The sequence below is a fragment of the Fukomys damarensis genome, unplaced genomic scaffold (genome assembly GCF_012274545.1).
Source record: "Fukomys damarensis isolate Sample0158 unplaced genomic scaffold, DMR_v1.0_HiC HiC_scaffold_34, whole genome shotgun sequence".
Lineage (NCBI taxonomy): Eukaryota > Metazoa > Chordata > Mammalia > Rodentia > Bathyergidae > Fukomys > Fukomys damarensis.
Genome location: NW_022900946.1, coordinates 24962930 through 24976408, shown reverse-complemented (window position 1 = coordinate 24976408; position 13479 = coordinate 24962930). Strand labels below are relative to the sequence as shown.

The 13479-nt window shown below is 42.7% G+C and overlaps 1 protein-coding gene and 1 long non-coding RNA gene across 2 annotated transcripts in view; one reads left to right on the top strand and one right to left on the bottom strand.

The window, feature by feature from the left end:
* LOC104859871 lies at positions 1-9356 on the bottom strand. The gene is made up of 3 exons (XR_779502.3): positions 9131-9356; positions 230-350; positions 1-115 (listed from the first exon to the last, which is right to left on the bottom strand). It is a non-coding gene; the product is annotated as an uncharacterized LOC104859871 (long non-coding RNA).
* An 82-nt stretch (positions 9357-9438) lies between these two features.
* The window catches only part of Crkl (CRK like proto-oncogene, adaptor protein), a 26996-nt gene continuing 22955 nt past the window's right edge, over positions 9439-13479 (top strand). Inside the window, exon 1 of the mRNA XM_010620774.2 lies at positions 9439-10268. Coding sequence (XP_010619076.1) covers positions 9958-10268 — 311 coding nt within the window. The 5' untranslated portion in view covers positions 9439-9957. The remainder of the gene's footprint in view (positions 10269-13479) is intronic.

The following is a 13479-nucleotide window of genomic DNA, read 5'->3' as shown; positions in this document are numbered from 1 at the left end:
TCTCCTGCTCTTCTTTTTCTAGAAGGTTGAGGTTCCGCATAAGGAACAAAACAGATATACTCAGTGACAGCGTGCTTGCTTAGTTAGTCTGGGGCTCTAAGCTTGATCCCCAGCACTACAAAAAAGAAAAGAACAAAACTGTTCTTTTTAGTATATTTAGTGATACATCATTATATTTTGAATCAATCAATAAAATTTTATAGAAGTTTTTCATTACACAAGTACCTACATAATATCCTTGATTTAGCCAGCTGTGGTTGGTGGTGCAATTCTGCAATTCCAGCTGCTTGGGAGGCTGAGTGACGTAGACCAGAGTCCAGGTGAGCATGGGCAACACAGCAAGATCTCATCTCAATAAGAGGGAAAAACAATCACTGAATATCCTTGATTTTCCTCTTGGTCCAAAAAGCCTAACATATATACTAGCTGGCAGTAAACATTTTCTGAGCCCTGGTTCAGAGTTACATAGAACTGGCTTTTTTTTGTGTACCAGGGATTGAACTCCGGTCTTTGTGCTTGCAAGGCAGGCGACAGGACCACTCAGCTAAATCCCCAGCCCCAGAACTGGCTTAAGTGTGAGAAGGAATCCATGACTCGTAGTCATGGATCATTTCCTGCTTAGAAATAATGATGTGTCAGTGTTCTGAAATCCAGGGGAAACAAGATTATTTGCCTATCAGAACAGAAGTAGCTAAGTAACAAGAAAGTGGATCACTGCAAGTTAAGGCCAGCCTGAGCTACACAGTAAGTTCTAGGCCAGCCCAAACTACATAGTGAGATCCTATCTCAAAAAACAAAACAAAAGAAAGTAATCATTGAAGAGTTGACCAAACAATTAAAATTATATTAGAAAATGGTGATGCTATGCCTAGTGGTGTGTTCATTCACCCAGCTACTGAAGAGGCTGAGGCAGAAGGCTCACGTGAGCCCACCAGCCTGGGAAATATAGTGAAATGCTGTGTCAAGGGGGAAGGAGGGATGCATGAGGCCCTGGATTCAATCCCCAGTACCAAAAAAAGGAAGGAAAGAACATGGCAAGAGGTACCATGTACTAAAATGAGCTAAGAGTGGTGGCATACATCTGCAATCCCAGCACCCTGGCATACTGAGGCAGAAGAATCAGAAGTTCAAGCCCAGCCTGGGCAACTCAGCAGTGACTTAGCAAGACCCTGTCTCAAAAAAGAAAGGACGAGGGATGCAGTTTAGTGTGAAAACCCTAGGTTCAATTCCCAGTACCACACAAAATAATCAATCAATCAATCATTTGGACAAAAGATCAGGGGTTTTTTGTTTTTGTTTTTTGTTTTATATCAGTGTTTTTTACAGTGGTCAAAAGGGCTCCTGGATAAGGCAACTAAGTCTAAGTCAGAGACAGCATCCCATGAAAGAAATGACTTTCTGGGCCCGGTGGCACACACCTGTACTACATGTTTAAAGCCAGCCTGAACTATAGTGAGACCCTGTCTCAAAAAAAAAAAAAAAAAAAAAAAAAAAAAGAAAGAAAGAAAGAAAGAAGCAACTTTGAGGGATGGAGGGGTGATAGAGATGTGTAACACAGGGCTTTGCACATGCTATGCAAGGGCTCAAGCCCTGAGCTACACCCAACTCAGAAATGATATTTTTTTTGGTACTGGGGATCAAACTTGGGTCCTTGCGCTTGCAAGGCAGGTGGCAGAACCACTGAGCTAAACCCCCAGCCCCAGAAATGATTATTAAATTGATAGCTTGGTATGTAAAATTATAATTGGGGTTGGAAGGGAGCACAGTGATAGAGTACTTGCTTAGGATGAATGAGGCCCTAAGTTCAGTACCTAGCAACATACACACAGTTATAATTGGGATATGATTACTGTTTCATAAGTATTATAGCAGCAAAGTAATAGAGTGGAAGGAAAAAAGAAAAGCATCAGTTAACCAAGGTGTCTGTTCTGGGGGTATCTCAGTGGTAGGATATTCATCTATAAAATGCAAAGTTAGTTCAATCCCCAGCATTGAAAAATAATTGCTCAAAAATGGGAGACTAAGTACAGATGAGAGAAAATTTACTGCATAGAAACACAAAGAAATCATGAAGTCAAGTTAGTAAACACAATAGAAATGGAACAGGTCTTTCTGTAGAGAGCATATGAAGACTGATGATCTTATCAATTCACTGAAATAAATATATCACGTAATTCCATATCTACATTGTCATGCCACTTCTATTCTTAGCATCATTGCTAAAAAGGAATCAAGGGCAGAAGGAAGGGACAGAAGTTTATTCTCTGTGTCTTATGTAAGAAAGCAGTCTGGGAAGACTGCCAGGCCTTAATTGTTGCCCAAAGGACTGGTAGAGAGAAGAAAAAGTCAATAATAGGTTCCAAAGTTGTAGCCTCTGCAGAGGCAGCATCAGAACTTGGGAGTAAAGAACCCAGACAAGTTGCTCAAAAAGTCTTTTTGATTCTTTGAGTCTAGACTATTATTATCATAGAAAACAGGAACCTAAGTATAATATCACCTGGAAAACCTGGGAATAAGCAAGGTAAGATAGAATCATAAGCTGTATGTTACAGCCCTTCTTTCATGCTTCCATTGCTGCATCTCCACTCACTTCCATTTTGTTGTCTCTTAGTATTTAGGTATGTTTTTTGGAGGAAACTTTAGAAAGTTTGTCTTGTGAGTGCTAAATAATCATAAAGGGCTTGTGTGTGTGTGTGTGTGTATCTGTGTGTGGTACTGGGGATTAAACCCAGGGCTTTTGACCTGGTTGGGCTTGAACTTGCGATCTTTCTCCCTCAGCCTCCCAGAATGTTGGGATTAATAGCACATACCCGGGGGAGGGAAGGAAAAGGATTAAAAAAAAAAAAACTAGCTGTAGTATGTACATGTACCCACTCCCCAAGGTGATTGTAAACTACATGTACTCCACCCACTCCCCAAGGTGATCGTAAACTACATGTACTCCAAACATGTACTCATAAAAAATTTTTAAAACTTAGAAAAACCAGCATGTACTATTATGACAAGTAGGAGATTATTACTTTAAATTTTTATTATAAAAAAAATCAAACAAATAGTACACACTTGAGTAAATACCAAATAGTTTCTCTGGTGTGAAAAAGTAAAAAATGGAAACAAAGTCTTTGTAAATAGGGAAGGGTGAAGGGGGTGAGGCATGGCAAAGGGTATGGGAAAAAACAAGACCCAAGACATATCATGTAAAGGTACAAGATCCCAATGATAAATGTAACTGTATTATTTGCTTTAAATGTACAAATAAATTAAATGGGGAAAAAATTCCAAACATAAAAATAGAATATAATTAGGGCTGGAAATTTAGCTCAGTGGCAATGTGCCTACCTCACAAGTGTGAGGTCCTGAGTTCGATTCCCAGTACGCCCCAAAATAGAATATAATTCACACACACACACACACACACGCGCGCGCGCAACCCAGCTTTAACAATATCAACAACCCATTCTCTTTTTTTTTTTTTTCTTTTTTGAGGGAGTAGGTTTGAGGCAGGGTCTTGCTTTGTAGTTCAAGCTGGCCCTGAACTCACTATGTAGTTCAGGTTGGCCTGGAAACTTGAGGTGATCCTCCTGCCTTAGCCTCCTGAGTGTTGGGATTGCAGGCATGTGCCACCATACCTGGGCACATGACCATTCTTGTTTTACCCTACATCCTATTTCCCTCTGGACGGTTCCAGAGAGGTATTTTAGTCTATCTGTAAGAAATCTTAAAGGAGGAAATAGGCATTTTGGCAGTAGAATGGTGGTATCACCTGAAATCTACGTCAACTGTGAGATAAATACAGCCATCCTATTTCAAGACTAACACTCCCCTCTAACCCCCCTAAAAAAGACTAATACTCCCTTCTGTGACTAAATTTTACTTTGAATGAAACTGTTATGGTTTAGGTCTAATGTTCCCTCAAAGCTTCATCCAATCATAGATGGCTTTTTCAATGGTGGCTGAATCTAGAGTGTGTGATGCTGGGATTAAGGGCGTGTGATTACTAAACTACTACACTGATTGGTTTGGCACCACCTTAATCCCAGTAGTCTAGATAAAATAAAAGGGGCAGAAAGATACTGTTAGGGTTCCCTTGTTGCTTTGCTACCTTTGGTCCAGAGTGAACTGCTGCCCCTCTGCCATGTGCTACCCTGCCTTGGAGCCAGCTTACGGACTCAAACCTCTACAAAACATGAGCTAAACAAACATTTCCCTTTTAATTTTAGGTGTCAGGTATTTTGTCTTAGCAACAAGAGAAAAGTAACACAGAAAGGAAGGCATATGTCAGCGATAGAGAGTATGCTTAGTCTACAGGTTCAAGCTTCAGCACCCCCCACCAAAGTTACTTTCTTTGTACTGGGAATGTAAACATGTACCAATATGCCCAGCTAAAAAAGTTACCTTGTAGGACCTCATCTTTCCTCTCGTCATTTTGTTTGTTTTGCAGTACTGATTATTGAACCTAGGGTCTGCCTTATACTGGGCTACATCCCCAGCCCATTTATTTACTGTAGTGTGGATTGAACCCAGGCCCTTCACACTAAGCTACATTCTCTGCCCCTTTCAAGACAGGATTACATTTAAATTGCTAAATTGCCAATACTAGGCTCAAATTTGTGATTCTCCTGTGTCAGCCTCCCAGAATGCTGAGATTACAGGTATGTGCCACCATGCCCAGCCTTTTCTTTTATTTTTTGAGACAAGTTCTTGCTCTGTAGTGCAAGCTGGACTTCAACTCACTAAGTAGCCCAGGCTGGCCTTGATTCACCATGATCCTCATGCCTCAGCCTCCTCAGTGCTGGAATTACAGGTGTGTGCCAGAGGATGACCAGGAGTTTGCATTTGAGGTCAGCCTGGGCTACATAGTGAATTCAAGGACAGCCTACATTATAAAGCAAGACCCTGTTTCAAAAAAAAAGTTTCTTAAAAATTTTGAGACAGAGTCTCCCTAAGTCACTAAATTGCCCATGGTGGGCTTGAACTTTTGATCATCCTGCCTCAGACTCCCAGAGTACTGAAAAAGTAGACATGTGCCATCATGCCCAGCTAAAAAAAGTTACTTTGATCACTTCTCAGCCTTCTAGCCAAGATCAAGTGTAAAAAGTTACTCTGAAAGATGTTTTCCTATCTGCAAAACAGAAAATGGTCTAAATCATAGGCAGTTGCCAGAGTGAAATATAGGACTTTGATCTCGAATCAAAAGATTTAAAGATTTCCGGAATTCCCTCTTGCACATTTATATAACCTGAAACCACTTAAAAAGGTCTGAGCCTCTGGATTACCTGTAAAAGTGATACTTCATGGGACTTTGGCTAAATAAAACAATGGATTCTATAAAGTTCTGTGAGTTGAAAAGTACCATGTAAATTAGGTATTACTATTGAGTTCTTAAGTGAAAGATTACTGAATTTTTTAGCTTACAAATTAGGAAAATAGTGATGCTACTGATAGAAAAAGGGAAGTTGAAATGTACAATGTAATCCAAATGGAAGATTAAAGAGAAAGGGAACTAGGGAGCTAATAAACTTTAGTTCCAAATATGTTTTACTTATATATTTTTAAATTTTTTTATAACAAGACTTGAACTCAGGATCTTCACTTGCCAGGCAGTTGTGGGCACAACTGAGCTACTTCCCAGCTCAATTTTTTTTAGCTTTTGAGACAAGGTCTTACTGTACAGTTCAGACCAGCATTGAACTCACTTTGTGGCCTGGGCAGGGCTCTAACTCGTAGCAATCCTTCTGCCTCAGTTTTCCAAGTGGTGCAATTACAGGCATAGACCACCATGCCTGGCTATTTTTTAAAAATATACATGTTAACTGAAAACAATTACAGTCATCTTACTGCCTTGCCTTACTTTTCCTAAACTACATTTTCACTTTTGTCTGGCTTCTTCGCATTTTAGCCACCTACATTCAAAACCCATTCATTATGTGCTGGGTACTGTGGCAGGAAGTAAGAATACAAAAATTAATAACACTACAGTCTGTCTCCAAAATGCTCAGATTAGGAAAGGAGGGGTACTATTAGGTAATTATAACAGGTTGTGATAAGAATTAATTTAGGCTGTAACTACAGTTTGCCTAATAATCACAGGCTATGGTCAGTTTTCATTCTACTTTTAGAACATAGGTGTTTTGAGTCAAAAGAAGTGACACAGTGTTCATAATTATTACTAGTCTAGAGACAAAGGTGCTATAAAGGGCTGGGGATTTAGCTCAGTGGTTCTGCTGCCTTCCTTGCAAGTGCAAGGTCCCAAGTTCAATCCCCAGTACCCCCCCCCAAAAAAAAGATGGCAAAAAAGTGCTAAGAGAATGAGAAGGTATATTTGGACAGGTAAAAGAAAACTATGTACGTGTTACAGGCGCTAAACCAGTGGGGGGGGGTCCCAGAAAAGAGATTTTTCTAAATACATATGCTAGGTACATCAAAGAGAGTATCTTCCATGAAGATCACCAACAACCTTCAGAATGTTAGTCCTAGTCAAAACAAGGGTAGAAGCCAGATCAAGCCGGCTGGACAAGGAGTGAATTATGATGTAATGCTAAATCTAGCCATGAAAAAAGCTAGAAAATCAAGTGGAAAATTTTCTCCCCAACCTCACCCACTCACAGAGAGATCTACTCACACTTTTAAACTACGGAGTTAAAGGCTCAGGTTGAGAGTGAATGAATAATGGAAAATTCTTATAACACTGCTTAGCATGTGGCAGCCTCTATACCAAGCATTTTACATGTATTAGCTTGTTTTATATATTTATTTCTACTTCGGAGGTAAATGCAGTTATTACCCCCAAGGTCACCCAGCCAGTCACCTGAGTCAGGATTTGAACTCAGGCAGTATGTTTCAAATTCTGTGCTATTCAAATTGCACCTGAGACTAATACAACATGAAAGCATCACTAGAGAAGATGAAAACATGGTTATGCTGAGTACACATATGCCCTTTAGCTTGCCCTAGGGTAGACATCACCTATCACCATACCACCTAGGATTTGTTGAACTTGGGGGATACAAAAGGCCAAAATGAAATCCCATGGGCAGAGGGATCTGGGTTATGCTTTCTTGTCTACCCAATTGGGGTATATTATTACCAATGATCAGCTGCTAGTGGCTTGATTATTCACAGAAGCCCATTCATTCAACAAATATTTAAGAATCCACTCAAGAGGCATACACTGAACCTTTCGGCCGGGAACTGCCATCTTCCAGTAATTTGCCAAAATGACAAACACAAATAGAAAGAGGAGGGGAACCCAGTAAATGTTCTCTAGGCCTTTTAGAGAACATGGGGCTGTTCCTTGGCCGCATACCTGGGATCTACAAAAAGGGTGATACTGTAGACATCAAGGGAATGGGTATTGTTCGAAAAGGAATCACACAAATGTTACCATGGCAAAACTTCGAGTGTACAGTGTTACCCAGCATGCTGCTGGCATTGTTGTGAACAAGCCAGGTAAGGGCAAGACACTTGCCCAGAGGATTAATGTGCGCACTGAGCATATTAAACACTCAAAGAGTCGAGATAGCTTCTGAAACGTGTCAAGGAAAATGATCAGAAAGAGAAGGAAGCCAAAGAGAAAGGGCCCTGGGTTCAGCTGAAGCGCAGCCCGCCCCGCCCAGAGAAGCGCTCTTCCTGAGAACCCATGGGAAGGAGCCTGAGTCTGTGGAACCTGCTCCCTGTGGATTCACGGCGGGAGCTGGGGATGCAGCTCTGCCCTGCAGCTCCTCATTAGCGGCTGAGCGCCCTAAGCCCGACTTAAAAATAAAAATCATCCTCTGCTGTAAGGATGGTTTTCTTAATTGAACAGGTGTGTGGGGCCTTTACCTCAGAGAAACAACATTTGGAGCAGATTCTCATGACACCCAGTTAATGGTGTCAGGTCTTCACTCTTCTGTTTTTCTCGCTGAAAGATGTGAGGTATTGTGCAGATATGCACCCAAATGGCCACATAGTTATGAAATATTTATATTGGCTTGAAAATCTTCTAAATCAGGTGGGGGGCAAGATGTATCAAAATATTTTATTCTTTTGCTGAATCCCAGCACTCGGGAGGCTGAGGCAGGAGGATCGCTGTGAGGTTGAGACCAGCCTGGACTACATAGTGAGTTCCAGGTTAGTCTCAACTACACAGTGAGACCCTGTCTCAAAAAACCCAAACAAACAAGCAAACAAAATATTTTGTTTAAAAATTTTTTCCATTAAGCTTATTAGTACATTTAAAGCAGAGAGTGCAGTTGTATTTATCACTGGGATCTTTACATATATATGTCTTGGTTCTTATTTTTTCCCCAGGCCCCTGCCCTCCCTTGACCCCCTTCACCCTTCCCTATTGGCAAAGACTTTGCGTCCATGTTTTCCTTTTTTCACACTGTTTTTCTTTTCCCTTATTTCCTTTCCCCTTTCCTCCCCTCCCCTTCCCACTTCCCCTTTGCCCGTTTTCTTCCTATTTCACACTATCAATTGTACCATTTGAACCTTATTTACTTTTAGTTTTAAGATATATCAAAATAAATGGAAGTCAGAAATGGGATTTCAGTTAAATTGTTTAAAACATCCTATAAAAAAAAAAAGAGGCATGCACTGAGCAAGACAGAGAAGACAAAGATTAACAAGACATACAAAGATCCCACTTTCTTAATAATTCACATTCAAGAGTCAAGGATTTAGCTCAGTGGTGCCGCGCCTGCCTCACAAGCGTAAGATCCTGAGTTCGATCCCTGGTACTGCAAAAAAAAATAATAAGCAAAATAAAATTTTAAAATTCACATTCAAGTGAGGGCAGGAAGGAGAAAATAGGTGAGGAGGGCTGACCTAGCTGAATAAACAAGGTGGAATGGAGAACATTAACTGGGAGAAGCAGGCAGAATCCAGAGCGGACAAACGCCACGCCCGATGGGCGAAAATAGTTTGCATTTTACCGCAGCAATTCAGCACCCAAACTGGCCCAGATTATCCCAGGCTGCAGGCTTCCTATACCTTTTACTCTGGTTAACCCATTCTTCACCTGCCCCTCGGGTCACCTAGCCGTCCAACGGACTGTTGGTGGTCACCTCAGCCCCCAAGGTCATCCCTTTCCAGAGCCACTCTGGCCCTGTGTGTCCGCCCTCCAGTCTCCCTTGGATAGCCAGGTCACCTGAATGCCACGCCTCCCAGCTTGTACTTTATGCTTTGTTCCCAGAAGCAGGTTTGCGAAATGACTCTCCCTCTCAGCCCCAGCTGTTTTCCTGGCAGCACTGAGAGACCAGGCGGCGGCAGCGCCCCCGGTGGCACACTGTGGCCCAGGAAGGGAGTGCCCTAAGCCACCGCCTCCTTAGCCTCCTCCCGGAACGCGGGAGCAGGCACTAGCGGCGCAAGCCCAGAGCGTCACGATCGAGCTCCTGATTGGCTGCGCGACCAACGTCACGGGGAGGACCCAGGCGGCCTCTGGGAGCGGGTCCCCGCGCGTGCGCACACGGAGAACGCTGAGCGCAGGGGGAGGTGGCCGGCAGCTTGTCCTGCGTCCGCCATTTTGTTGCTGTGGCTATTGGGAGCCGGTTGGGAGAAACCGCCCCGGAGGCGCAACGTTCCTTCGTGGCTGGAGCTTCGTGTGACAGCAGGGATCGGTGCAGATCCGTGGGGTTGCGGAGTCAGTACTTTTCGGACCGGGAGTCATTGGAGCCACCCTGGTACGCCGGGCAGCCTAAAGTCCCCGGGGCGGCCTCCGCGGCGGCTCGGCTTCTCCCGCTAAGACTCTTGGGCTCTGCCCTGAATTTCCCGGGTCGGCTGTCTCAGTGAGGTAACCCCGGAGCAGACGGGCGGCGGCGGAGGATGCTGCGGGCCCGGAGCCGAGAAGAAGGTGTTGGTCCGTCCCGCTAAGCGCGCCTCGCGCCGTGCCTAGAGGCCCTTTCACAGCTCCAGAGCAGCCTGCCCGGCCAAGGCTTCCACAACAGGCGAGAGCAGCCGCCGCCCGGACCCAGTACCATGTCCTCCGCCAGGTTCGACTCCTCGGACCGTTCCGCCTGGTACATGGGGCCGGTGTCTCGCCAAGAGGCGCAGACTCGTCTCCAAGGCCAGCGCCATGGCATGTTCCTGGTTCGCGACTCCTCCACCTGCCCCGGGGACTATGTGCTGTCGGTGTCTGAGAACTCGCGAGTCTCCCACTACATCATTAACTCCCTGCCCAACCGCCGTTTTAAGATCGGGGACCAGGAATTTGACCATTTGCCGGCCTTGCTGGAGTTCTACAAGATCCACTACCTGGACACCACCACCCTAATCGAGCCAGCACCCAGGTACGTGCACAACCCGTAGATCGCGGAGGAGGGTCGAGGATGGATGGGGTCAGTGGAAGACTGGGGGTGGGAGTGTGGGATGGACCATTTATTTAGATCTAAAACAAGGCATCCCTAAGGGATGGTTGGTGCCAGGATCTGGGACAGTGGATGAGAGAATCCTGTTTAAGCCTATTTTAACGGTGGTTCAGATGCACGCTTTTTTTCTCTTTTGGCAATTTAGCGGGCCACAATACTAGGCTTGCTTGAGGCTCTGAAGATAGCCTCAAGCGTGGCATGTCTCCTCCCACCACCTCTGAAAATTCGCGTACACACAAGTTTGCACGTCGTTCGAGATTCCTGGTTCTTCTGCAGATCTCACAACTGCAGGTTAAGTCCTACTTGGATTGCAGCTTTTGGAACAATTGCCAAATCAAAATGCTGTAGCCTCTCGAAACAAAAAATCTTTAGTTGAAATATCAGAACTATTTACAGTATTAATATTCTGATGCCAAGTTTGAAGCACTCAGACACTTCTCACCTCTTTAACTATACATTTATTTCAAAGAAAAAAGATATATTGGTTTAAACTAGGACATTTTTTAGGAAAGTTTGCCCCTCCCACGCACTAATATGGTAAAGATAAATTTGATTAATTACCAAGGCACAATGGCACTTAACCATAATTTTATACTAGTTCATTTTCAGACATTTTTTGTATTAAGTCTGATGGCTTTATTTTAAAATTAAGAATCCCAAGTGACACTGATCATCAAACATTCTTTCCCAAGTAAAATGAATTATTTTATTTGCTTTGCCTTAATGAGTATTTTCTCACAAGATTATTTAAATTATACTAAATATGAGCTGAAAGATAATCTGGAATTTTAAAAAATTACTTGTTTTTGAGATGGTAGCGTGCCAAAATTTTTTATTTTTGAAAGGCCTGGCAAACGCTAGGCAGTCGTTCTACCACTGAGCTACAACCCTGTTCTAGAATTTCTTAAAAGATATTTTGCTGCCAAGTTTCTTTCTTAAAATACCTAGTTAATAAGCATTGATGTAGACTTTTCAAGATGAGATTTTTTTTTTTTTACTGAGGGGTGTTTGTAACTCAGTGGTAGAATGGCTAGCATGCATAAGGCCCTGGGTTCTGTCCCAGCGCCACAAAAAAATAAAAATAAAAACCTACCGTAATTAAGGACTCCTACTGGATAAGAGTTGCCTCAGTGAAGTAGAGATAGAGAAGACATAAAGCCATGACAGTACAGTGACCATAAGATTAACTGCTGAGTTAAATGGACTTTAAAAAGGGGAAAGAAGTGATTATAAATCAAATGGTCAAATACTAGAGCACCAAGAATCTGATTGGTGAAACTTGCAGGTCGTGACGGCTACTGATAGGTGCAGTCATCTTTGAGCACAGTGTAATTCCAGGTTGGAGAAAATTAGAAGCCACTGTAATGAGATTGGTAATATGTTTAACTAAATTACTCCTATAATTTGTGAAAGTAAATTATGTAATTAATTTCAGGATTTTATTAAGCCATTCTATGTGCGAGGCATGTGCTTACATTGAAGTGACAGGTATTTTAATACCGCTGTTTCAGAAAGTGAATCAATGGCTTGATCCACCTTCTAGAGGAAGAAAAAGAAGTATGCAGTAGCTTCCCATCATCCATAAATCCAGATGATCCAGACATGTGTCTTCTAAGAAACCAAATACAACTTTCTGTCTTTATCTCCTCTCCTTCTGGCCGTGCACCTCTACTAGGCTCCCCGCTATTTTGATAGCCATCCTCACCTATTTATACCTTTGCTTGGGCTGTTGTTTCCACTTATTGAAATCCTATTTCTTGTTGGTAGTCCCTGGACATTGTGCTGCACAACTACAATCCCAGCACTCAGTGAGGCAGGAGGATCACTGAGAATTTACAACCACCAGGACTATAGTGAGTTCAAGGCTAGCCTGAACTATATAGCAGGCTCCTGTTTGCGGGGTGGGGGTCGGACCCTACCGCTCACACTTAGCTTTAATTTATCCTCAAGTCCATGTCCTCTGTCCCAGGTATGTTGTTGTTTTTCATTTTCCCAGGAAGCTCACAATGCTGGTTGAATTGGATCCTGACTAGATTTACTTAGTTATACTTGTTGTTGTTGTGGTTGTTGTTCTGGGGATCGAACCCAGGGAGCACTGAGCTACATCTCTAGTCCTTTTATTTTTAAATTTCAGAATCAGAGTCTTGCAGCGTTGTCTGGGCTGGACTCAAACTTTTTTTTTTGGTTACAGGGATAGAACTCTGGTCCACTGAGCTAAAATCCGTGGCCCCCTAGGCTCAAACTTGGAATCCTCTTGTCTCAGCTTCTGGAACAGCTGGGATAATAGGCATATGCCACCACACTGGGCTATACTGAATCTTTTTTGGTGGTTGGTTGGTTGGTTATTTATTTATTTATTTATTTGGAGGCTGGCTCTTGCTATATAAGTCAGGCTGGTCTTGAATTTACTTTGTAGGCTGGCCTGGAACTCAAAGTGATCCTCCTGTATCAGCCTCCTGAGTGCTGGGATTACAGGCTTGCGCCACCAGTCCCAGTATATACTGAATCTTTTTTTTTTTTTTTTTAACCAAAACCTTTATTGCTACATTTTAGATACTCATGATAGCATTCATCATAGGGCATTTGTACCTGTATGTGATATATCTTGCTTCTTTTTCCTGTTTCCCCACCTTGATCCTTCTTCACTTCTTACTTACAAAAAATTGATTTCCATTTTTCCTTTTATTCTTTTTCTTTTCCTTGTACCTTCTTTCCTTTCCCCCTCCCCCTCCTTTATTCCCCTATCTCATTTGAACATTTTTGTCCCATTTCCCCATATCTGTTATACATTTTGGTTCTTATATCCACTTTTGGTTTCTCACACCTGAGAGACCTTGCAGTATTGATTTGTCTCACTTAAGAGTATGGTCTTGGCCGGTCGTGGTGGCGCATGCCTGTAATCCCAGCACTTGGGAGACTAAGGCAGGAGGATCGCTGTTAGTTCGAGACAAGCCTGGGCTGCATAGTGAATTCTAGGTCAGTCTGAACAACATAGTGAGACCCTGTCTCAAAAAAAACAACAAACCAAAAAACAAGTATGGTTTTAAAGTGTATCCATTTAGCTAGAAATGTCACAAGCTTATTCTTCTTTATGGTAGGGTAGTATTCTATTGTGCAAAAAAAAAAAAAAAAA